The sequence below is a fragment of the Lutra lutra genome, chromosome 4 (genome assembly GCF_902655055.1).
Source record: "Lutra lutra chromosome 4, mLutLut1.2, whole genome shotgun sequence".
Classification (NCBI taxonomy): Eukaryota; Metazoa; Chordata; class Mammalia; order Carnivora; family Mustelidae; genus Lutra; species Lutra lutra.
The window spans coordinates 111,270,916-111,296,685 of record NC_062281.1 but is presented as its reverse complement, the minus strand read 5'-3'; the positions used below and the strand labels follow the sequence as shown (position 1 = coordinate 111,296,685).

The 25,770-nt window shown below is 40.9% G+C and overlaps 1 protein-coding gene across 3 annotated transcripts in view; it reads left to right on the top strand.

Annotated features, from left to right (window-relative positions):
* CDC14A (cell division cycle 14A) overlaps positions 1-25,770 on the top strand; it is a 174,975-nt gene that overhangs the window by 119,385 nt on the left and 29,820 nt on the right. For all 3 annotated transcript variants that reach the window (XM_047725781.1, XM_047725779.1, XM_047725782.1), the window contains 2 exons: positions 7,387-7,617; positions 15,870-16,008. In XM_047725781.1, coding sequence (XP_047581737.1) covers positions 7,387-7,617; positions 15,870-16,008 — 370 coding nt within the window. The remainder of the gene's footprint in view (positions 1-7,386; positions 7,618-15,869; positions 16,009-25,770) is intronic.

Here is a 25,770-nt window from a genome sequence, read left to right as displayed (position 1 = left end):
AGAAAATTTTTAAATTGCCATTAAAAAGGCACTTTACCTGACCCAGTTATCAAAGAACAATCTGAGAAGCAAGCTGGTCAAACTAGTAAATAGATTGTTGAATTCTCTCAGTGGTTCTGAGATTTATTTGGTGGTAGAGTGCTACATTAAGGTATTCTTTGGGGAACATCATGTAGAACAATAACAAGGGTGATGATAATAGGCGTCATTTATTGAGCAGTTGCTATGCGCTAGTTGCTATCTAAGCAACACATTGTCTCATTTAATACACACCTCTATGAGATACAGGTACATGTATCTCCATTTTGCAGAGGGAGAAACTGAGGCTTATGAGTAAGGAATTTGCCCAGAGTAATAAGGGGAAACTGGTTCTCCATCCCAGAGCTGGGCACCTAAACATTGCCAGTACACTGATCTGTTTATTTCCATTATGATAATGAGAACAACTTTCTAGCTCCCAGTAATTAAATTACTCATTGCTATATTTATAGCTAGGGGCATACGTACTCAGGAAGACAAAAAAAGCAAAACAGTGAAACAAAATCAGCTATGTAAGTTTTCCCATTAATATTTTCTATTTTTTTTCATCTACCAACATTCCTAGAAGACAAGTAATGATCGGCACCAAAGGTTTAAGAACAATTTATGGGAGGAGTGCATAAAATTTAAAAATTTCACCTGTGAACATAATAGCTTCCCCCCGCCCCCCCACCTTTTTTTTGTTGCTCTTTATCTGGTCATAGATCTGGGACATTAGTCTTTTAGGGAACATAATCTGAAACCCCAAGTTTAGATTTATTCTCCTTTTATCACCATCATCTTCCTAAGGATTAATTCTAAAATCTAGTCCATTGTATATTGTGAATCATGCATCCAGATTTGCTGATTTATTTGAGCTCCCACAGATATGCTGCTTATTTCATGCCTAGGACGTATCTTCCAGAGAACTCTGTTTGAATCATGGATTCCCTGTGATGGGTGATGCAAGTCTAGAGAGTTAAGCTACCAAATAGGAGCCCTGTGTACTGAAGCCAGAATTACATCTTCTCATTCATGAGTCTGCTAATGAATCTATTTTATTCCAGACATTGATTAACCTCTGTCACGTTGGGTTGTCATGAGTAACATGTTAAGTGCCTAAGGAAACTGCTTTCTGGCACTTGGTCTTTAAAGGCAGAATTGATTTGATTTACCTTTGGCCTTCTGTGCAAAATGATCTGACTCAGACCCAGAAAATCTTAGAAGGTGTTTAGTTTCAGTCGTGGCTTTGTTGGTGGGCGTTCGTTTCATGAAGTTGAAAGAATTTTGCCATTTAGGATTCCTGTGATTTATGACATTTTCTTCAAGAGAAGATGAGAAGTGTAACTTATGGAATCATTTAAAATCTTTTTAGAGAGCTAATACATGCTTATATTAAAAAAATCAAAAGCAGATGAATTAATAAAAACCACATAAGGGTGACCTATAATTCTACCCAAGTTTTCTAGGGCTAAGAGTTGGTGGTGGGATTATGGGGGTTTTAATTTTCTTTTCACCTGCTTCTCTGTATTTATGTGCACACATTTTTTTCCTCTTCCAGTGAACACATACCCACACATACACACTTAAAAAAATAAACTTTTCTTTCTTTATAAGCATAGCATTGTGATTACTTTTTTAAGAAAAATTTTGTTTTAGAGAGAGAGAGAGAGATAGAGGGTGAAAGAGGGGAGGGGCAGATGGACAGGGAGAGAGAGAATCTCAGGCAGGCTCCCTGCTGTACATGCAGCCCCACACGGGGCTCGATCTTATGACCTTGAGATCATGACCTGAGCCAAAATAAAGAGTTAGCCGCTTAACCCGCAGAGCCACCCAGGTACCCAATGATTACTATCTTATATCAGCTTTTTTCACTTAACATATCACAGACTTCTTTCCATGGTAGTAAATGTTGATTTTCATTTTACTTTTCTATGACTGCTTTGTATATTATTCAGTAATGTGCCATAATGCTGTTACTTTTTGAATGAGATCTACACTGTTTACAGTTTTTCACTTTACATGGTTGGCAGATGTTCATACATTTCTTTGTATTTCTCCTTTTCTCTCTAAATTCTTAAGTAGTCAGATCAGTAGATAAAAGGCTGTGAATATTTTGTGTGACAGTTCTTTTTTTTTTTTTTTTTTGGAAGAGCAGTTGACCTACAGTATTGTATTAGTTTTCGGTGTACAATATAGTGATCGGATATTTTTCTCCATTAGGACATGGTCCCCACATTCAGTCTAGTTATCATCTGTCAAAATGCACAGTTGTTACATTATTAGTGACTATATTCCTCTGGCTATATATTACATCCGTGTGTCTTGTTTTTTTATAACCGGAAGATTGTACCTTTTAATTGTCAAAAACCTTTAAAAATTCCTTTTGGTTCCATATTATAATGTTGGGAAATATAGCTACATTTGCTTATATGTCAGGAATGGGACTGATAAGACTTTTGCGCACGTATCATCTCTTTAAGAATCAGAACCACCCTCTAGGGGAGGTAGGAGTTATTTTTTGGAAGAGAAGGTAGAGACTCAGAGGAGTTACCTCGCTTTCCCAGATTTACACAATCAGAAAGTGGCAGCATGTGGATTCAAACACAGGTCTCTTTGATTCCAAATTTGGTGTTCTTTTTCATCTTACTGCAGAGGAAGTATATGTTCACTATAGAAAATTTAAGCAATATGGAGAAAAAGTCACCTGTAATTATTTAATCTAAAAATAAACACCTAAGATGCTGCTCTATGCGCATCTTTTTTTTCCCACCTATGCATCTATTGTGCCCTCTTACATTGAGGGAAAAAGGTCTGAAATAATTTTGTGATGGAATTAATAGAATTGATCCAATTACAGTGAAATCTCGATGCTTATTTTTTGTTTTGTTTTTGTTGTTATTTCTTTCCTTCTTTTTTTTTTAATTTAGAAACTGTGTTTCTTGAGGCGGCTGAAAGTCATGTTAGGGGTTTGTTAATAGAAAAGGTAGATTTTACAGAAATTAACACTCAAATAGCTGTTGCTAGGATGTAGCCAAAGAAGCCTTAAAATCCTAAGATGGGGCAAAATGTGTTGTAAGAGTCTTAAGTGTGTGTTGTGTCAACAAAGAATAAGTAGAGTTTGTTACAGTCATCTTTGTTCACTTGTTTTGGTGGTGGGGAAGAGAAGGGCTCTAACTTTTTTTGGTTTAATAAATTTGAATTGATACATGAATAATAAAGCAGTAGAATGAAACATATTTTGGATCTCCAGTTTTCCCAACTATACCCCAAACTCTCCGGTGGCAACGTCCTTCTCCTCTCTAAAAAGAAAAAAAGAACCCCCCCCCCCCCCCCCCCCACAGAAGACAGCCTGAGGCAGGGACTGGCAACAATTTGAAGCCTGTTTAGCTTGGTCATATAGTTAGAGAAGCAGGTGTGCAGGGCTTGGGCAGTGGAACCTGACTGTGCCCCTTACTGGTTGCATGAACTTCCCAGAGCTCTGCAACTTCACTGAGCATCAGTTTCCTTGTATGTCAAACTAGGGGAAATAGGATGCACAAGGCAGGCATCTAGTGACGATCAGAGATACTAGATGAAATGTCTTGCACAGTGTCAGGCACTTAATAGGTGCTTACTAACAGATATTCTAATTACATTTTTCTCATTAATGAGTCTAAGTAAACATATTTTATTGCTTCCTACACTTACCTGCCCACTTTGAAGTTTTAGCTTTAAAAATTTTTTTTTTTATTTATTTGAGAGAGAGAGATAGAGAGAAAGAGCTGTGGGCAGATGGGGGTTGTGGGGGGGAGAGGCAAGGAGGTGGGGGCAGAAGCTGACTCTCCTCTAAGCAGGGAGCCCATCCTGGGAATTCCATCCCAGGACCTGAGCCAAGGGCAGATGCTTAACGGATTGAGCCACCGAAGATCCCCAGATTCATACGTTTAACAATGACTGGGTGGACTAGTCATTTGACTGCTGTTCTTCAGCGTTCTAACTTTAAATGAAGGGCTAGGAAGAGAAGAATTTTTAAATCTCCCCGCTCTGAAATTCCTTGTTTGGTCGGCTTTTGGGCTCTGCCGGTGCTTACTGATGCCAGGGCGCCATCTAGTGGCCAAATGGAGGAAGGGGCTGATGAATGCTCTGTCTTGCTCTGCACACTGCTAAAACCAGTCCCAAATGCATTGATAATGCCTGCAGACAGTTATCCAGGGTCATAGGATATTGTCATCGTTGTTAGTTATAATCACTTGAAACAGTTTTGAAGATTTTAAATAAACTTGCTTACCAACTGTAGGAAGCGTAGCCCCTAATGTTCATATAACGTTCCATTATTTGGAGACCTAACAGAGGCAGGTTGGATCTTCCTTGAAATGGGCCCCAGTGCAGGACCCGGAATCTGAATGCCAGGATTCAAATGCTGCCTCTGTCTCTTACTGGCTGTGTGTGCCTGGGCTAGTTTACTTTTCTAGGCAGCAATAACTGAGTAATTGCAAGGTTTAATGAGATGATCCATATGAAGCACTTCATTTAGTGCCGGGCATATCGTAATGCTTAGTAAATGTTAGTTACGATTATTATCATTATTGTTATTATTCCAGTGTCCTATTGCTACATTTGAATAACTGTCCAGTTTTTTTTTAATCCAGATAAACACATAGTTTCTCTTAATGGTTGGTTTAGGTATATTTATTCCTGAGAGAGATTAATATACAAGAAGAAACTTCTTCCTCCTCCTCTTAGTGGAGGAAGAGAGGGGATAGACACCAAACCAACCATTAGCACGTCTGGTGACAGGTGCCATCCCAGAGGTGCCAGGTATGCTAGGAACCTAGGGTCAGAAGTGCTCATCAGCCACAGCAGGGGAAGACTTCTGTGTTTATGAGCCCTCTCCTTCCCATTCTTACACAATAGAAAAGCTCATTTCCTTATGCCAGTTGATGTGCTTTGAAGTAGAGTCCATAAGCCACCAGCCAAGAAGGAATTCTTGAAATGTTTCCAGTAGGAAGAGGTATTTTTACTATAACCTGGGGACAGGACCTGTGGGCAGAAAGATCTGCCCCGGGATGGTGAGGAGCAATTGATCAGATACTTTGGAATTAGGGGAGGTAAAGAGAAAGGAAATTTCCAAGAGGATTTTCGTGTGTTAAAGACTTACAGGATGCTGGAGGCCTAGCTATTGTCTACCTCAGGTTGTTTTCTACTCTAGCAAATCATTGAGACAATGCTTTGGGAGTTCCTGGAGGAATGTCTTACTCAGCCTATCTCAAGTATTTGTCAGTGGGCTGCAGGTTATAAGGAAGCTGAATTTTATCTACATTTCTTTCCTGCCTTTGTTTCCTACATCACCAACCACAGCTCTTTTCTCCTTTAGGTTTTAGATCTTTAGCTGGAAAATAATTTGAGTTAAGTAGGAGAACAGACTTGTTTTTTCCAAGTAGAAAACTGCATCCATTTTCTCTAAATGTGTGTGTGTAAGTTACTATTTCTACACAGAAGATTGAAAATAAGCTCTGTATTACCTATTTGCCTGGAAGCAGCATGGCCCATGAGAATCGTGTATCTGGGCCATGGAGTAGTTTGATCTGCCTTCCAATTCTGTCTCCATCCATTGTGTGACCTTGGCCAAGTATACCAGTTAGGGGTCCTGGTTGCAGGCAGCAGAACCAACTCTGGTAAAATAAACCAAAATGGCATCGACTGGAATGATGCTGGGGATCTCACAGCCCCCAAGGGAAGGCTAGAGAATGAAGCCCAGAAAAGGAACAGGATCCAAGGGAGATAATGTCTCAGCAGAGTCCAGGCAAGGAAATAGAAACCACACCATTTCAAACAGAGGGAATTTAATACAAAGGATTTGTTACAGAGGAGGCTAAAAAGGAAAAGGGCAACACTGAAGAATCCAGAATATTATGGAGGAAAGAGCTCCTGCCTTTAGAAAGGTAGGAAGTGAGGTCACCAGAATCAGGGGACTTGGAAGGGGAGCCAGACTGGTATTGGGAGCCCTGAAGGGAATGCCACCCAACTAGTGTGTGCATCTGGGGACTAAGGAGTGGAGACCAGGTAGCTGTGGGGCAGATTGGTATTGGGAGTGCCACGCTGAGCCAGAAGCTCTGGGTGCTCCTGACTCCTGTGGCTGAGGCCTTGCTGGCCCCCACCCAGAAGCCCCTTCTTCTTCTGACCTCTGGTCACTCCATTCGTGCTTTGGGCCTCCTGTGTGTTGAACTGACAGCGCGAGCTAGCCACAAATGTCCTCTGCAGACCCCGGCCCCAGCATGGGAGGGTTGGCTTGCTGCTGAGAGAAAATAGGAAATAACCAGCATATGCAGAATCGAGGCAGTAGGAAATACGGCCAAGGGCACAGTGCGGAAATTGCTGGTTAACTTTCTGGGCTACTGCCGCCCATACACTCGGGACCCACCGTCATGAATGGGTACTGAATGAGACGGTCTCACCCAGTATGCCGTGAGTCAGTGAACCCTGCACACGTTACAGATGCGGCCATCAGGGTGCTGAGAAATTAGTACCCTGTGAATCCCTGGGGCTGTTGGCCAGGTCTGCAGTGGCCAGAGCAACCCCCTACCCCCACCCCACCCTGGCAGTCACCTCAGTTGACTGGCCAAGTCTAGATCACAGGTCTGTAACCCAGCGGACTCTGTAGCTCCGGGGAATACTCACACGATGATGGATCCACTGGAAGCAGAAGGCGGTTTAGGGGCTGACCCCCTGTGCCCCCCCACCCCACCCCAAGTGAGAATGTCTACAAAAAATCACTCAACTTGTTTAGTTTCTCCATCTGTTAAATGGGGTTTACTATTCTTACCTTAACAGGCTGTTTTGAGAATTACAGGAAATGATATACAGTGGTGACTTATACATGGTATACATGGTAGGTGCTCAGTTCATCTATTTAGTGGGGGATTGTACTGTAGATCTAAACGAATTACCTGGCAAAAGTCTTTGACTGTAGTTGACAAGTATTTGTCAAGTGGAAGAAAAGGCACAAAGAATCATGCCAGCAGCCATCTGGGCACCTCTGACCTTTGAGTGTCCCCAGAATGTCTTTGTTTTGGCTTGGGAGAAGTGTAAGCCCCCGGGACTTGAATCCTCTGGGTCGAGGTTTCAGATTTTCATGAGTGATTTCCAATACTCAGAGGTTTCTTTTCAAACCCTTCTGTGGGGTGTGCGTGTGTGTGTGTGTTTACAGCTCTTCAGACTGCGGCTTTAGGACTGTGCTTCCACCTCTTACTCTCAGGAAAGGCCCGGTCCTCCTAAGACCTTGATCATACACTTGATTCATACACTTGATCATGAAGCGTTTTTTGTGTTCCCGGGTGTGTCAGGCGGAATGCATGCCTTTTGCTCACAGCTCCTTTTTCCCTTCAGGCTATCCTCTTCACGCCCCTGAAGCCTACTTTCCTTATTTCAAAAAGCATAACGTGACGGCAGTCGTGAGGCTGAACAAAAAGATTTATGAGGCGAAGCGCTTCACGGACGCGGGCTTCGAGCACTACGACCTCTTCTTCATAGACGGCAGCACGCCCAGCGACAACATTGTGCGGAGGTTCCTGAACATCTGCGAGAACACGGATGGGGCGATCGCGGTTCACTGCAAAGGTGCGTGCGGCCCGGCGGCCTCCCTGGAACGCCAGGTGGCCGACAGCAGCCAGTCGTGCGAAACCAAACCAGTCAGTGTCTTTGGGAAAACAACACAAGTCTTTTTGTTTGAGAAAACTGGAACACAAACCCATTTAAATAACCCCTTTCTGAGGCAAGGTTTGCTTGGATGTGGATAATCGGTGGAGGTCTGGCTTGCCCTGGCCTTGCCTTACCCAGCGGCTGCTCGCGGACACCAGGCAACCACCACACGCCCGTCTGTGGGCCGGCAGGAATGCCTTGACCAGGTGTCAAGAGGCAAGGGTTGTTAGTGCCCCCCCCCAAACTGCTGATCTTCTTTCTACTCTCCTCCACCCTTGTGATATTTAATGCTCTCCTTTTACAACTCAGCCATCTGGACCCCCATTTTGTCCTCTACTCCGCACTTATCTTACCGGTCTTTTGCATAAGGGACCAGAGTGTCTTCCCTGCCCATTGTTAGCGGATGGATGGCAGTGTCTTGCTGGTGAGCTTGCTTGCTGCAGATATGTTAACTGTTTCTTTGAGTGAACTTGGTTATGTAAAGACTGGGTTATATAAACGAATCTCTGCTCGCTGGGGTGGGTGCTTTCTGGGGCAGAGGTCTTTCAGATGATGGGAGCCCTAAGGTTGCCAGATTCAGCAAATAAAAATACAGGATGCCTCGTTAAATTTGAATTTTTGATAAACGCACCAATACTTTTTTAGTATGTTTCCAGTATGTCACGGAACATACATTCTGCATTTTATCTGGCAACCTCACGTTGGCTACTCAGAAAATGTGAAATAACATTTTCTCTAAGCCTGGTTGTTAGACTCTGAGGAGGATCAAATTACATTTTAGATTTTCCAGCAACATGCAAGGGTCTTCTACTGGGGTCTTTGGAGTGACCAGAGCCATCTCTGGCCACGTGGGGATGGAGACTAGTTCCTCACACGCAGCATCTAGTCCTGCCACTGGGTGGCGCTGCTCTCACGATTTTGAGTCCGATGACGGGTTTCTGTGGAGTTTATGCTAATTGTCTAGTAGGTGTTGGGGATTGTACTGTTCTTTTCAAGTGCCTAGTGCTGCTGTAACTGACTTATTCAGACAAGCATGGCTTTGGTTCTGACAGAAATTAAAATACCATTTTGTAGGCCTTTGTTTCTATGTTTAAGATTTGAGTAGGCGGAGGTACTTGGCTGACATGTGAGCGGCACCGGGAAGCCGCGTTTTGCCTGAGACCCGGGGAGATGGCGCTGAGCTGCACATGGCCCCGCATCGGGTGAGGGCTCTGTCCACATCCGCGGAGCCGCCGCCACCCCTCCTCTTCCCGTTTCTTAGCAGGATGGGGCCCTGACGTGCAGGGCATCCTATCTCTCCGATGGGGTCCACGTGGGGAATCTGGATAGGAAGCTGTCTTATTTGCTCATCGGAGAGGGCTTTCAGTTCTAATCAGGTCGCGGTGGGGTGGTGGTGAGCTGGCCGGTCCTGGCGAGCTGGCCGGTCCTGGCTGGGGTCCATCTGCACTCTGAATTTGCCTTTCCAGCTCGTTTTGCTAAAGATGGCCCAGGGCTGAGAAAAAGCCTGCATTTCGCACATTTCAAATATCAGTGGACCTTGAGAGCTAGTGGGACTGTAACAGCTACCAAAGTTCCGTAGGAGATGTTCGTGTGCTCTTTTTCAAAGTTTGTTTTTGTGTCACAAAATTCGTATTTTTCCTTCAATTAATTTGACCTTATTTCCTGGTCAATTGATTTTATGATTACCAAGTCATAGAGCTTATCTGTGTGTCACATGTTGGATCGACAAATTCGTGGAAGAAGAAATGCAAGACTGTCATTACAACTCAGTATCTATCTCTCTCTCTCTTTTTAAAGATTTTGTTTATTTATTTGACAGACAGAGATCACAAGTAGGCAGAGAGGCAGAGAGAGAGAGAGAGGAAGGGAAACAGTCTCCCTGGTAAGAAGAGAGCCCTATGCGGGGCTTGATTCCAGGACCCTGAGATCATGACCTGAGCTGAAGGCAGAGGCTTAACCCACTGAGCCACCCAGGTGCCCCAGTATCTTTCTCTTTTTAACTGAAGTATCGTTGATTCACAATGTTATATGAGTTTCAAGTATACAACATAGCGATCGGACAAGTTTATACATTATGCTTTGCTCACCACAAGCACAGCTCCCATCTGTCACCATAAAATGCTATTATAATACCATTGACTCTATTCCCTCTGCTGTGCCTTTTATTCCTGTGATTTATTCATTCCATAACTGGAGGCCTGTACCTCCCACTCCCCTTCACCCGTTTTGTCCCTCCCTTCATTCCCCTCCACTCTGGCAACCACCAGTTTGTTCTCTGTATTTATGGGTCTGTTTCTGCTTTTTCTTTCTTTTTTTTTAGATTCCACATATAAGTAAAATTGTATGTTATTTGTCTTTCCAACATATTTCACTTAGCATAATAACCTCTAGGTCCATCCATGTTGTCACAAATGGCAAAATCTCTTTCTTTTTTATGGCTGAGTAATATTATGTTATCTATACATATATATCTATATCTATATATATACATACATACATATACCTATCTCTGTATATACATATATACTTCCTTATTCATTTATCTATCAATGGACACTTAGGTTGCTTCCATATCTTGGCTCTTGTAAATATTGTTGCAATAAACAGGGGTGCATGTATCTTTTTGAATGAATGTTTTCATTTTCTTTTGGGTATCTGCATCTCTCTTGACAGCATTTCTCACCTAACTGAAATTATAAGAATGAAACTCTATGATGTTCAAAATTCTTATTACAGGTATTTTCTGTTTTATATCTTAGATTTGTGAATGTTAACATTAAAAAAAAATACAGTATGGGCATATGAGTTGTATGTGTGTGTGTATTTTATACTGCAGAGGTTTATATATTTTTATTTAAAATCAGAACTGTTAGCATTGAGGTGAGCTCTTCTATGGGAAGGTCACATTCACATGTGGTGACATCTTTTGCATAACGTTATTTCATTTGCTTCCACTTGTACACACATGTAGGACTCCTTTATAAAAATTATACCTTCAGTTTAATTACAGCTGTATTGCTTTTAATAGCATACTTATCTACTAGAGGCCTGTTAATTATTTTGACATCTGCCCTAATTAAGTCAGTTTAATTTTCTGGGAATTGAAGCATCACTGAGCATTTTAACTGAAGTACAAGGAGGAGGGAGAGAGAATCTTAGCCTATGCCGCATGAACTTCTGTAGGTGCTGGAAAGGGAATGAAGATGTTGTGCCTCTACATAGAGTGCTAGATAGACAGACTAGAAGTTGATTTGCGGGGAACGTGTGAAATCTTACTGAAGAATTGGTATCTATAGTTCACTTTCTGGTTGATAAAAGGGATGGCTATTAATTTTTTTGAAAATTTCTAGCACAAATACTAATTTTAAAAAAAATGGGAACGCTGTGATGTTCTGGTATGTGATTGTTGATATTCTGTAGGATTGCAGAAAATGCCGGGAACTATAAGGGAATCAACATTTAATTTGGTATAAATAGAGTACTTTTCAATGTCTTGTCTTGCTGTGTCAGGGAGCCCTTTAATTATGAATGCTTTAAGAAATTTGTTAAAGTTTTTATAGAAACTTGGTGAAATGTTCCTATTCTGTTGAATTGTGGTAAGAGCTCCGAACTATTGAGTGCTAAGTACGTTCTTTTTATAGATCTAAATTATAGACTCTTTTTAAAAGGGGGAAGCAACCTCAGTTTCAGAGAAATTTGAAAATTTTCTGCACCACCTTTTTTGGTTGTAAGTGTGTGTGACTGGGAGTCTAACCGAGGGAATGGGACAGCCCCTTCTTCGCACGGGGCGGGGAGCAGGAAAAGGTACGGCTGCCTCCAGAAAGACCATTTCCTCTCCAGACACCCACCCACCTTGGTGGCTCCAAGGAGGGACACTAGAAAGTCCCTGCACGCTGGTTCCTATGCAGGTTCCTACAGCAGGCTGTCTTGCTGTGTTTTATCCACACGATTACCTATAGTCTTGTCAAATGTCTGAGACTTAAGAATTTGGCAGAGGCAGAGAGTATCTGCTTTGGACAGAATCAGAAAGGCAAATTACTCTTCACTCCAAGATCCCCACTGAGACCACATATTACTCGTTTTTAAAGAATGTTGACATTTGGTCTGGGACAAAAGGTACTTCAGATGGAAACAGGCTACACACATGCATGCACACACATGCACACCCCTATCTACTGAAGCATTATAAATATAATTTTTAAAAAGGCTAAATGGGAAGGGAATGTCAAGCATCTGTAAACATGAGCTTGATTGTAATTTCATTTGCATTTTTAAAATAAAGATTTTTATTTTTAAGTAATCTCTATGCCTAATGTGGGGCTCGAACTCACAATCCCGACATCAAAAAAACAGTAGCATGTTACTCCAACTGAGCCTGCCAGGTGCTGCTCATTTGGATTTTGATGTGTACTTTCAACCTGGTATTGTTGCCCCCAAAGAGGGAGAATTTTTTCCCCCCCAGGGGTGGGTTGTGAGGAGGAACCATTCTTTTTCTGTGTAAAACACACATTTACATACAGTACATAGAGATATGCAGTTACTGTGGCAGTAGCATTTCATGGGAGACCATCAGGAAAAATGTCTTAAAGAGGCTCTTGGAGGAGGCAATAAGGAAAAAAAGATTGAGAAACACTGATTTAGAGACCGCTTTTTCACACTTTTAAATTTATGGAACTAGGATGCATCTGAAAATTGGTAGCATGTCATAGTTTAATTTTTTTCTTACTTAGGTGGAACTGAACTAATGGTGCATATCACACTGTTAGGCAACTTGATGGTATCTTAGATTTGCTGAGACACCTGTGTATTTCCAAATACTGGAGAACTAGAGAAGATGCTCTTTATTATTTGACCAGCAAAATGGACAAAAGGGCTCCTCCTTTGGGGGGAAAGGTTCTTAAGCATATTAAAAACAAAGCTGTCTACTTTTCATTTCCTTTTCTAACTGAATGTTTTCATGGATGAAAATGACCTTGGATCACTTTTCCAGGCCAGAAATATCAGTTATCTTTGATTTTCTCTGTGACCCAGTCCACATGTCTTTCTAACTCAGCCCCTCCTTTTTACCACCACGGTCAGTCCAGCCCTGTCTGTGCCCCTTCCGGCCCCTCTGTGCACCCTCCTGCCCCAGCCTCCAGCTGCTTCCCGGCTCCCCACTCTGTATTTTCCAGCATTGTCCGTGTGCTGCTTCCAGATCTGTCTGCTTTTATCACAGCACTTTCTTGCCCCCAAGGATATGCAACTTTATTTTGCCCTTTCCATTGGTTAAAGGAAAAAATACTTGTTTTTTACATGATAGCAGTTGTATGTTTATTAGCTATTGATCATATCAGGAATTCTGTAATACTTTTAAAATAGTTGAATTTTGTTCATGAAAGCATCATCTATGTATATCTAAGGAGTAATAATGCACATACCCAGGAGATGGGACTTAATCCATGCTCAGAGCACAGTGGACCTGGCTTTGGGGACTCCTGATGATAACTCAGTGGTCCTTTGTGTCTTTGGCCTGTGACTGGGGACCTATTCACCTAAACCTGGGCTCTTCCACTTGACTCAAAGGTGATCTTTTTCCTGGTCTTTTCCACCCATCCGACCTTATTCTGCACTCTGACACACACTGACACGTTCTTCAGCCAGGCTTTCATTTATCACACCCTTTGCTGAAAATATTCTGTGACCTTCCTATTTAGAGTCTGCTAAAGTCCATGTCAGCAATGACACCTTCTTTGAAGACACCAGCAGCTCCCCCAATACCCACCTCCTTTCTCTGAGAGCCCAGTTTCAGTTCAAACTTCATTTCTTTGTTATTTTTTCTTGCTTAATATTCTGCAACTAGTGTGATACTCATTGTAGTAAAAAACTATATCCAATACTTGCTTATATCCTTGTCCTTTGAGCAGAACCCTATCCTGGGCATCTTGAATAAGCATTTGAACAGCTGAATTTAATGTTTAAAAATAAAGAAAGAGCTACTTTCTTTTTCTTTTCTTTTCTTCTTCAAAAATTTATTTATTGGGGTGGTGCAAGTATGAAAGGACAGAGGGGCAGAAGGAGATAATCTTCAAGCAGACTCCCCCTTGAGTGCAGAGCCCAACATGGGGCTCAATCCCGTGACCCATGAGATGGCGACCGGAGCTGAAGCCAAAAGCCAGATGCTCAACTGTCTGAGCCACCCAGGCAACCCAGAGCTACTTTATTCTTCTATAAGAAAAAGTGCAGGGACTCCTGGGTGGTTCAGTTGGTTAAGTGTCTGCTTTTGGCTCAGATCATGATCCCAGAGTCCTGGGATTGAGGCCTGCATCAGGCTCCTTGCTCAAGGGGGAGCCTGCTTCTCTCCCTGCCTGCTGCTCCCCTGATTGTACTTGAGCTCCCCCTCTCTCTGACAAATAAATAAAAACAAACAAACAAATAAACAAAAGAAAGGTGTATATGATACAAACAGATTTTTAAAAAGCCCCCCCCCTTTTTTTTTTTATTTATTTGACAGACAGAGATCACAAGTAGGCAGAGAGGCAGACAGATAGAGAGAGAGGGGGAAGCAGGCTCCCTGCAGAGCACAGAGCCCGATGTGGGGCTCGATCCCAGGACACTGAGACCATGACCTGAGCCGAAGGCAGAGGCTTTAACCCACTGAGCCACCCAGGTGCCCCACAAACAGATTTTAAATAGTGGAAAAATAACTGCATACTGTAGAACTTACAGTACTGAATCTAACTCCAAGAAGCCAGATATGGAAAGATTTAGAAAATGTTTGTAAATGAGCATTATTGTTCAGTCCTGTATACTTCCTGAGGTAGGCATCCTGCTTATCTTCATATTTCTGTTTCCAGATCTTTTATGGTGCCTTGTACACAGTGTGTCTCAGTCAGTACCTGTAAAATGTGTGACAGGATGTGAGCCAAGAGTGGAAGGAATTCTGGGATGAGAAGCAGGACTGTGGGGGAATTTCAGTCCTGAATTTTGTACTCACTTGTTCTGAGTCAATTGGTTGCTGTCTTTGGGCCTTCATTGTTCTGGTATAGGAACAACCACCACTATCAAGAACCTGTGACTTGATAAAGTTTTTGAATATTTTTGCAAAAGGAGGAAGCCAGTGTGTATTTTTTTTTTAAAGATTGGCTAAAATGCAAATCAGGTCCTATCACTTTTATTTCTTTGGAGAGAGGGAAGGACATACATCAATTGGTAAAAACACTTTGAAGAAATAAATCAGAGTTCACAGTAACCAGTATTTCATTGAAAGTCATTTTTGGAAAGTCATTTCTAGCCATATTACATAATCTTATGTACCAGAGAGTACATTCAATGTAAAGAACATAAGCTAACACCAAAGTTCTTAGAAAATGCAGGAACCCCGGGGAAGTGAGATTTGAGCACTTGTGTTCGCTTTGTTCTTCCTCAGCAGACTGTGCGCTCTCCCGAGGGCAGTGACCCTCTCTCTTTTATTTGTCACTGTGCCCTCTAGCTGCTAGCATGTTTCCTGGCAGGTCTCAAGTGCTCCATCCATATCTACCGACTGAGGCAATCATGAAATCCTGGGCTCTGATGGAGTGACAGGGAAGTCAGACGACCATCTGCTAGAGGTAGTATTGAAACAGCTGTGGACTAGGGAGTCGGTGAGGCTTGATGACATCCGTGGCGTCTTCCAACTTTGATCCTGTGATTCCTTATTCTATGATGAGTTAAAAAGAAACTAACCATTTAAACAAGCTCTAACATGGGCCATGATAATATGATCAGTTAGTTACACGGCTGACTCCGATCACACAAACTGTGAACTGTAGATTCATCACCTGACAGGTGATATTCTGCAAATGCTTGTCATGGGACCCGCATTGTCTTAACAACATCCACAATGACAGGGATTCCCAAAGGCCCCCAGGGGTTGAACTTGGTCGTTTATCAAGACCCTTGCTCTGATATGGGTATGTTCTTATATAGGCTTATTTGAATTGTATGATCTATTTTTAGAAGATTTTTTTGTGTTAGAATTATCTCTTAACTCCACATCATGTAAAAAAGCATTGAATTATTATTTGGGTTTAAAACACTTGTGTTATACTCAAAATCATTGCAATTTTGGGGCAGGGGTTGATTTCGGTGTTTTTATGAGTGCCTTTGCTATATTTTGTCTTTCTTGGTCTGTTTTCTTTTTTTTTTTTTTGCAGCTGGTCTTGGAAGAACAGGGACGTTGATAGCCTGTTATGTCATGAAACATTACAGGTTTACACATGCTGAAATAATTGCTTGGATCAGAATTTGCCGGCCAGGCTCCATTATAGGACCCCAGCAGCACTTCCTAGAAGAGTAAGTATATAGTCTCCATTATCATATTATGTCCTCGTTGTGATCATTTCTACCTCGTGTCCTCCTGGTTGTGGACTAGGTCAAGCCTGTGCTTATAAAATGGCTGCACTGTGTGAGAAGTCTGTGCCTCTAATGGAATATTGTTGATTTGACAGCTAATGCATTCTAACTTTGTACCTTTTTTATCTCTCAGATCAGGTGAGAGAAGAAAATCACAGAGCCATCTCTGCCTACCTTTTTTCTGTCATTTTCTATGTGTGATCTGGCTACGGTGCAATTTTCTTATGTCATCCTACTTGACACTTTTCATTCTTTTCTTTTGTTTGCATGTCTAAAAGCAGAATGAAAAAAACCACAACTAAGGTCCATCAGTGATGCCGGTGACATTGCTGCTTTCCTGACAATGAACTAAACTGCTAGAGTAGCTGCAGGTTATGAGTTACCAAGGAAGAAAAAAAGAGAACTGGGTTTTAGTCCCAGCCCTGCCACTAAATGGCTTTATGACCGTTATTTGGAAGAATACTTACAAATCCATCCATCTGTTCATTCATTCACCCTCATGAACTGTTTGTCAAACCCCAGCCCCTAAAGTGGAGAGATTTAACTCGTAAGGGAACGATCCTTTCTGGTTTCCCTGTAAAATTTTAGAAATTACCACTGATTTATCCAGTAATAAAGGGAGGAGATGAAGTTAGCATTAGCTGATTTAGGTCCAGCTCTAAAATGTTACTAATTATTTCTTATACAGAAATTTCATTTTTTTCCCTTTTTATTCTCTATGGCTGTATCTTGAATAGCATTCTTTTTAATATAATTAATTCTTGTTTAAATCATTTTCTGTTGGTGAGAAACAAATGATTTGTGACTTTGACAGGAGGATGCTAAAAGTGAGGCATAAGCATCTGAAACGGTTAAAAGGATTTGAGGAATCCTGCTGAGGGTTTACATTAGTTGTGTGTGGAGGGGGGGTGTAGATAAGAAAACAGTGCTGGAAATGTGAATTGATATCTTTACCTCGAAGAATGAAATGGAAGTGTAATGAATACACAAAAAAATACCAAGAAGCAGGATCATTAAGAAGATAGAGGTTCCTAGGGTTGGCCTATGAGACAAATAAAGTACTTCCAGTATTTTAGAGATTTATTTTTTATCAGCTTCTCAGTCAGGGTTTCTGCTATTTTGCTTTCTGTGCGCCTAGAGCGTGGAGCCCGGTGCCGTGTACCTACCAGCTGCTTTTACTGCTTGCTCGCCGAAGTTAAATAAATGGCTTTAGGATTAGGAAACAGAAACTAAGACACTACTAAGCCTGGTTCTTTTAAGATGTTCCACTGTTAAAACCATTGTTGGGAAGATTGTTCCTTCATTAGGTACCTAGTGAATACTCATCTTGCTCCAGGTGCGGCTCCCAGGGTGAGGAGTTGTAGCTGAGAATTGTACCTCGTTTTTTCCCGGGGTGTGGGATACCACAACTCTCCTGCTGTGTGCCTGTGCATGTGCACCTCCCCCCAACCCCATGCCTTCTCTGTGCCACATCTGAAAATACCAACGGAAGAAATTAGGTTATGAGGTAGGGCACTCTATACTGAAGAAAGGTTTCTTTTTCTTTTTTTTTTTTTTTTCATTTCTAGATACTTAAGCTAGGAAACTCAAAGTATTTCCTTTGGTGTGAGTCCATATTACAGTTTTCTAAGTATTTTTCTGTAAGAACTGAGTTACAGGAATGACTTCCTTGCATAAGTGAAGCATTAAAATCAGTCATAATTACAGTTATTAAATTAAAATCAGGCCTAAAATAAGTCATTAATGCTTAGATCAGAACCTTCCTGAAGGCAGGTTCTCTGTCTGAGGCACTGGGCCTTCCATGCGTTGCAGTATTTCTTACAGAACTAGTGTGGGGAAAATGCCTGCCTCATTCCCAGGCTTTCCCGGGCTTTATCAAATCACCTCCAACAAGGTGAGGGTCTAATCTGCTTTGTGCTTTGAGTGGTACCAGAGGAACTATTGCGCTAACTGGACTATGTATACTTCTCTTCTCCTCTCATTTTTTTCTTCCCAAGCCTATGTCTTGATGTCCCCATAGCAGAAGACATTGCTTAGTGCATACATGATGTTCATTATTCTGACACGTGTTCCATGCACACCCTGTCAGGCCGTGCTCTTGGGCCTGGGGTTGCAGCAGGGAACTTGCCAGACAAGGTCCTTCGTTCCCCGGTGTAATATTTCTAATGGAAGGAGCAGACCATAAACAAGCATGTAAGTTTATATACAAGATAATTTCTGATGGTGCTATGAACGATGGAGACTAGCGGTGGGGGGAGGGGCGATTACAAAGGTCGGGAGAGCCCTTTGGTCAAGGAGGTTTCTTGAAAGAGAGCCAGAACGTCGAGGGTGAGAAGGAGCCAGGGCTGGCAGTCTGAGCTGTGTCCTGGGTAGCGGACATGCAGAGGTTCTGAGATGGGAACACGTGCAGCATTTCTGAAGCCCAGAAAGAAGGCTGGTGTGGGGAGAATATAATGAGCTGCGAGGGGGTGGTTTGAGAGGTCAGCTCGCCCAGTTTCTGCAAAGTAAACACACCCATGTAACCACTCTTCAGATCAGGAAATAGAACAATTAACAGCATCCAGAAACTCCTCTTTGTGCTCCTTCCATCCACTCCCCAGTTCTTTGGCGCATCTAGCCATTACGCTTACTTCTAACACCAGAGATGAGTTTTGCCTTATTGTAACCTTGCACAAATAGAATCAGTATGTATGTCTGGCTTCTTCTAGTCAACATTATTTTATTGTTACGTGTAAAACTAATGCGTTCATTTTCATTGCTGGATAAAATTCCATTGTTTGAATATGTAATATTTTAGTTCTTCTGTTGATGGATATTTAAGTTGTGTCCAGTTTGGGGCTCTTTCCTGTCTTTGGTCCATCTATCTTTTGGATGAATACCTGTGAGGCGTTCATTCAGTTTTATAGCGGTTATCACTAAAGACTTTTCCAAAGCAGATTGCTACTGTGGATTCCTATCAATAGCAGGTGGAATTTCCACTTCCTTCACGTGATTACTAAGACTTGATATGGCGGTCTTTTAAATTTAAGTCATTATACTCTGCTTGTAGTGGCAATTCGCTTTGTAGTTTTAATTTACTGTTCTCTGTTAACTGATGTGGTTGAACTTTCCATGTATTTGTTGGCCATTTGTGTTTGCCCTCTCTTTTTTTTAAAAGATTTTATTTATTCATTTGAGACAGGAAGAGAGAGAGAGCATGAGTCAGGGGGAGTGTCAGAGGGAGAGGGAGAAGCAGGTTCCCCACTGAGCAAGTAGTCCGATGTAGGACTTGATCCCAGAACCCTGGGATTATGACCTCAGCTGAAGGCAGATGCTTAACCATCTGAGCCACCCAGGCGCCCCCGTGTATTCTCTTTTATGAAACACATTTTCAGATCTCTTACCCCATCTTTCTAGCGGCTGTCTTTTTCTTGTCGTTGTGTAGGAGTCTCAGTATTCTGGCTAATGCACACTGTCCATTCTATGTAATGCAGATATATTCTGCTTCTCTTGGGGGTTGCTATTTTACTCCATAGTGTCTTTTGAATAGAATTTCTTGTGAGAATTTTTATGATCTACTCTCTTAGAACTTTAAAATATGCAAATACAATATTATTAACTGTAGTCATCCTGTTGCCTATTGTATTCTCAGAACTTATTTATCTTACAACTGGAACTTTGTAGCTTTTGACCCTCTCCACCCATTTCTCCCACCCCCTACCTCTGGCAGTCACTAGTCTGTTATCTGTGTCTGTGAGCCTGTTTTTTGTTTTTTAGATGCCACATGTAAATAAAATCATATAGTATTTGTTTTCCCCGTGTGACTTATTTCACTTATTTCACTTATTTCACTTAGTGTAATGCCCTCAAGTTCTATCCATGTTGTCACAAATGGCAAGATTTCCTTTGTTTTTATGGCTGAATAATATTTTGTTATATATAAACGCATTTTCTCTATCCGTTCATCCACCAGTGGATGAAGCTTAGATTGTTTCCATGTTTGGCTGTTGTAGATAATGCTGTAACGAACGTGGGGGGGTGCAGATATCTTTTTGAGTTAGTGTTTTCATTTTCTTGGGATGATTGCACAGAAGTGCAAATGTTGGATCCTGTGGTAGTTCTATATTAAATTTTTTGAGGAACCTCCATACTGTATTCCATAGTAGCTGCACCAATTTACATTCCCACGCACAGCACACTGGGGCTCCCTTTAAATCACTTTCTGGTTTCTAATGCCATAGATTTGTTTTATTTGCTCTTGGGCTTTGTTTTCTTCTCAGAAAATTGTTTTTCAGATACATTCATGTTCAGTATGTCAGTAGTTTGTTTCTTTTTATTACTTAGCATTCCACCTTATGAATGTATCACGATGTATTAACCCGTACAACTGTTGATGGGTATTTAGGTGATGTTTCGGTTTGGTTGTTAGGAATGAAACTGCTGTTTCTATACAGTCTTCTGTATAAGTCTTTTTGCAGACATATGTCTTCATTTCCTTTATTTAAATACCTAGGAATGAAGGTCACTGGATCATAGGGTTAGATATAGTTTAACTTCATGAAGAATGATTTTCCAAGGTGGTTAAATCATTTTATATATTACTTGTCGGAGTATGAATTGTAACTGTTCCACATCGTTGCCAACATTCTGTTGTGTAAACTTGTTTTTTGGGCAGGAGTGGAAGCCATTCTGGTTGGTGTGAAATAGCGTCTCAACTTATATTTTCCTGATGACTAATGATGTTGAGCATTTTTTTCACACATATATCTATCTTTTGTGAAATGTTTGGCCAAGTCTTTGCCTATTTAAAATTTTTTTGTTTCTGTTGATTGTAGTGGTTCTTTACATATTTTATGTCATTATTTTATTTTATTTTCATTTTCAAAATAGTTTTTGTTTCTTTCCCAAATGTTTTTGCAGAATTTCCAAGGTATTATTTTATTTGAAAAAAATATTTGTTGAAGTTACTATAAAACAATTATTTTTCACGGTACTATATACAGAGTCGATGGAAAATACATTGTTTTTCTACAAATTATATAATATTAGGAAGAGCAGTTAAAGTTGTATGTCACAGCTTTACAACAGGTATTTTTGCTTTTCACTGAGATTTGTTTTTTAAACAAATTTACTAATTTAAGAGAGAGAGGTAAGGAGCACAAATAGAGGTAGGGGCAGAGGGAGAGGGAGAAGCAGATTCCCAGCAGAGCAGGGAGCCCAATATGGGGCTCCATGCCAGGATCCTGAGATCATGACCTGAGCCAAAGGCAGATACTTTAACTGACTAAGCCACCCAAGCACCCCAGTGAGATTTTTTTTAACTGAAATGTAACCGACATATAACATTATATTAATTTCAGTCATACAACATAATGATTTGATATTTGTATATATATTTTATTTTATTATTATTTTTTAAGATTTTATTTATTTATTTGTTAGAGAGAGAGAGAGCATGAGCGCAGGCAGACAGAGTGGTAGGCAGAGGCAGAGGGAGAAGCAGGCTCCCCGCTGAGCAAGGAGCCCGATGCGGGACTCGATCCCAGGACGCTGGGATCATGACCTGAGCCGAAGGCAGCCGCTTAACCAACTGAGCCACCCAGGCGTCCCTGTATATATATTTTAGATACAAGTCTTTTTGCCAAATACATTGTGCTGTATGTCTTTTAATGAACAGAATTTAAAATTTTGCTGACCTTGATTTTTGAAAATTAACCATGTATCTTGCAACCTTACTAATTTCATTTATTAGTTCTAGTAGTTTTCCTTATTGCTGAGATTTCCAATACAGTGTTAGGTAGGGGTGGTGAAAATGGACATCCTTGTCTTGCTCTCAATATTAGACAGCATTCATTCTTTCACCACTCAATGCGATGTTAGTTGTGGGGTTTTCACAGATGACTTTTATCTGAATGAGGAAATTTCCTCCCAGTTCTAGTTTATTGAGAGTTTCTATTAACAGTGGGTATTGAATTTTGTCAGTTTTTTCTACATCTATTAAGATAATCGCATAATTTTTTCTCCTTTATCCTACTAAATGTGAACTACATTGTTTTTCTAATGTGAAGCCATAATGGCCATGATGGGCTTTTATGTCTTCGTATGGTGGATCTGATATGCTAATGTTTTCTTAGGGATTTTTGTGTTCTTGTCATGAGAGGTAATGATGTGCAGTTTTCTTTTCTTGTAATACTTTTAAGTTTCAGTATCAGGGTCATGCAAACTTCATAAGCTGAATTGTGAAGCATTTCCATCTTTATTTTCTGAAAAGAGTAATATAAGATGGTATTACTGGATTTGAGGGATGGCTGGGAACTTAGGAGATATAAGTGTTATTTGGAGATAAGGGCTAGTTGATGTTGGATGACCTTGAAAGGTTGGTCTTGTGACCAACAGGGGTAAACCAGGGCACGCACTATGAGGGGTTTGGTTCTGAAAGTCTTTCAGAGTCTGGTGGGTCATCAGTTGAGGCCATGGGCTATGGGCCATCAGAAGACCTTCTATTAAACAGTTCCTGGGGATATGGTGGCCAAGGGGCTGAGCAGAGATCCCCATTGGGACTACTTGCTTAGGTGTCTAGGAGGGGAGAGTGGGATACCTATGTAATCTTTGCTGCATTGCACGGTGGTGCTGTAGCCCATTGGGGCTGCTGCTGGGTCACTGGAAGCTTGAGGTGCCGTGGTGACTACACACTTCTATTCACTTCCTTCCCTATTTTTTTAAAAAAGATTTTATTTATTTATCTTTTTATTTGAGAGAGAGAGAGAGTGAACAAGTATGGGGGGGGAGGGGGACAGGAGAGGGAAGAGAGAGAATATCAAGCAGACTCTGGGCTGAGTGTGGGACCTATCTCGGGGCTTGATCCTAGGACCTGAGATCATGACTTGAGCCGAAACCAAGAGTCAGAGGCCTAACCTACTGAGGCACCCCCTGACTCTTTTTTAACCATCCTGTCTGGAAAGTTTATTTCACATTTTGCATGCCTTTCTCTAACCATTCTAAACATAACCTCAACCCTTCTCCTAAGCTATATATATATATATATAGCTATATATATATATATATATATATATATATATATATATAGCTTATACACACACACACACAAACACATACAAACACATACACTGTTAATTAAAGTTTTTATTTTGCAGTAATTCTAGATTACGTACATTTATAAGAAGTAATAGCGAGGGTTCCTATGTATTTACTCACTTTCCCCAAATGTGAACATCTTGCAAAATTATAGTATAACATCACAATCAAGATATTGACGTTGACAGAGTGAAGACACAGAGACCTGTCACCACTAAGAGTTCTTCACATTGCCATTGTACAGCCACACTCATGTTTTTCTTGCCCTTATCCCCTCGTTATCTTCTGACAACTGCTGATGCAGTCTCCATTTGTGTATTTTTCATTTTGAGAATGTTACATATATGGGATCATAGAGCATGCAACCTTTTAGGGTTGGCATTTTCCGTTCAGTGTAATTCTCTGGAGGTTCATTGGGAATGTTGCATGTATCAGTAACTTGCTCCTTTTTTTTTTTTTTTAAAGATTTATTTATTTGCTTAGTTGAGAGAGTGCACATCCATGAGTGGGAGGAGGGCAGAGGGAGAGAGGGAATCCCAAACAGATTCCCCACTGAGCACAGAGCCTGGCCCAGGGCTCGATCCCATGACCCTGAGATCATAACTTGAACTGAAACCAGGAATCGGGTGCTCAAGCTGTTGAGCCATCCCGTGCCCCTCACTTGTTCCTTTTTATGGCTGAGTAGTATTCCAGGGAATGAATGTAGTACTGTTTGTTAACCATGAAGGATCGCTGGGCTGTTTATGGTTTTTGGCTATTATGAGTAAAGATGCTATAAATGTTTGTATATAGGTTTTTATGTGAACATAAGTTTTCATTTCTCTGGGATAAGTGCCCAAGACTGCAGTTGGTGAGTTGTATGGTACATGTTTAGTTTTATAAGAAACTGTCAAATTGTTTTCTAGAGTGGCTGTTTCATTCTACGTTCTCACTAGCAATGTATGAATGATTGAGTTTTTCTTTATATTTGCCAGCATTTGGTGGTGTTGCTGTTTTTGTTTTAGCCACTCTGATAGATATGTAGTGAAATATCATTATAGTTTTAATTTACATTTCCTTAGTAAATAACAATAAGCAACTTCTCATGTACTTATTTGCCATCCATGTATCTTTTTGGCGAAGTGTCTGTTCAGATCTTTTGTGCATTCTTTATTGAGTTGTTTGTTTTCTTATTATTGAGTTTTGAGAGTTCTTTCTTTTTTAAAAGATTTTATTTATTTACTTGCGAAACAGAGAGCAGAGCAGGAGAGAGAGCGCAAGAGAGAGAGGGCACGAGTGGTGGGGAGGAGCAGAGGGAGAGGGAGGAGCAGACTCCCCGCAGAGCAGGGAGCCCAATGTCAGGCTCCGTCCCATGACCCTGAGATCATGACCTGAGCTGAAGGCACAGGCTTACTGACTGAGCCATCCAGACGTCCCTTGAGAAGGTCTTTATACGTTAAAGGTACTAATTTTTTGTCTGATAAATATTTTGAAAATAATTTCTCTCAGTCTATAATTTGTCTTTCATTCTCCTAATAGATTCTTTCACAGAGGAAAATTTTAAATTTTGATGAAGTCCCATTTATCATTTTTTCCCTTTTTTAGATAGTGCTTTTAGTATCAAATCTAAGGTCTCTCTGCTTAGCTCTAGATCCCCATAATTTCTCATGTTTTTTCTAAAAGGTTTGTAGTTATGTGTTTTTAGTTAAGTTGATGATTCATATTTTTTTAAAGATTTATTTATTTATTTGAGAGTTGCGAGCAAGCATGAGCAGGGGCAAAGGGGCAGAGGGGCAGAGGGAGAGAGAAAGGGAGAAGCAGACTCTCCACTGAGCAGGGAGCCTGACCCAGTGCTTGATCCCAAGCCCTCAGGATCATGACCTGAGCCAAAGGCAGACGCTTAACCACTGAGCCACCCAGGAGCTCCTAGCGATTCATTTTGAGTTAATTTTTGTATGAGGCATGAGACTTATGGTGCATTTTTTTCTTTTTGCGGATGGATGTGCTCTGGCACTATTTGTTGAAATAGTTTTCTCCATTGAATTGCTTTGACATCTTTGTTAAAAATTAGATGGGCATATGTATGGCTCTATTGCTTTGTTCTTTATTCTGTTTGTTCCATTTGTCCTTCTTCTAATAGCACACTGTCTGGATCCTGTACCTATATAGTGAGTGAGCCTTAATGTTGAAAGAGTGGTTCCCCTACTTTCTCTTTCTTTAACAAAATTATCTTAACAATGCCAGATCCTTTTCTTTTCTGTGTAAATTTTAGAATAATCTTGTCCATGTCTGCAAAAAGTCATGCTGTGATTTTGATAGGAATGTGTTAAACTTCTTTATTGGGAGAATTGACATCTTTAGTACTGTTAAGTCTTCCAATCCCTAAACACAGTATGTCTCTTCATTTATCTAGATCTCCTTTGATTTCTTTCATCAGTAATGTGTAGCTTTCAGCTTTTACAAGTCCTGTTTTGTTAGACTTACACCTAAGTATTTTGCTTTATTTGCATGATTATAGATAGTAATATATTTTACATTTCAGAGTCCATGTGTTCATCACCAGTATGTATAAATACAGTTGGTTTTCTATCTATGTTTATTTTATATCCTGAAATTGTGTGTGTGTGTGTGTGTGTGCGCACACACACA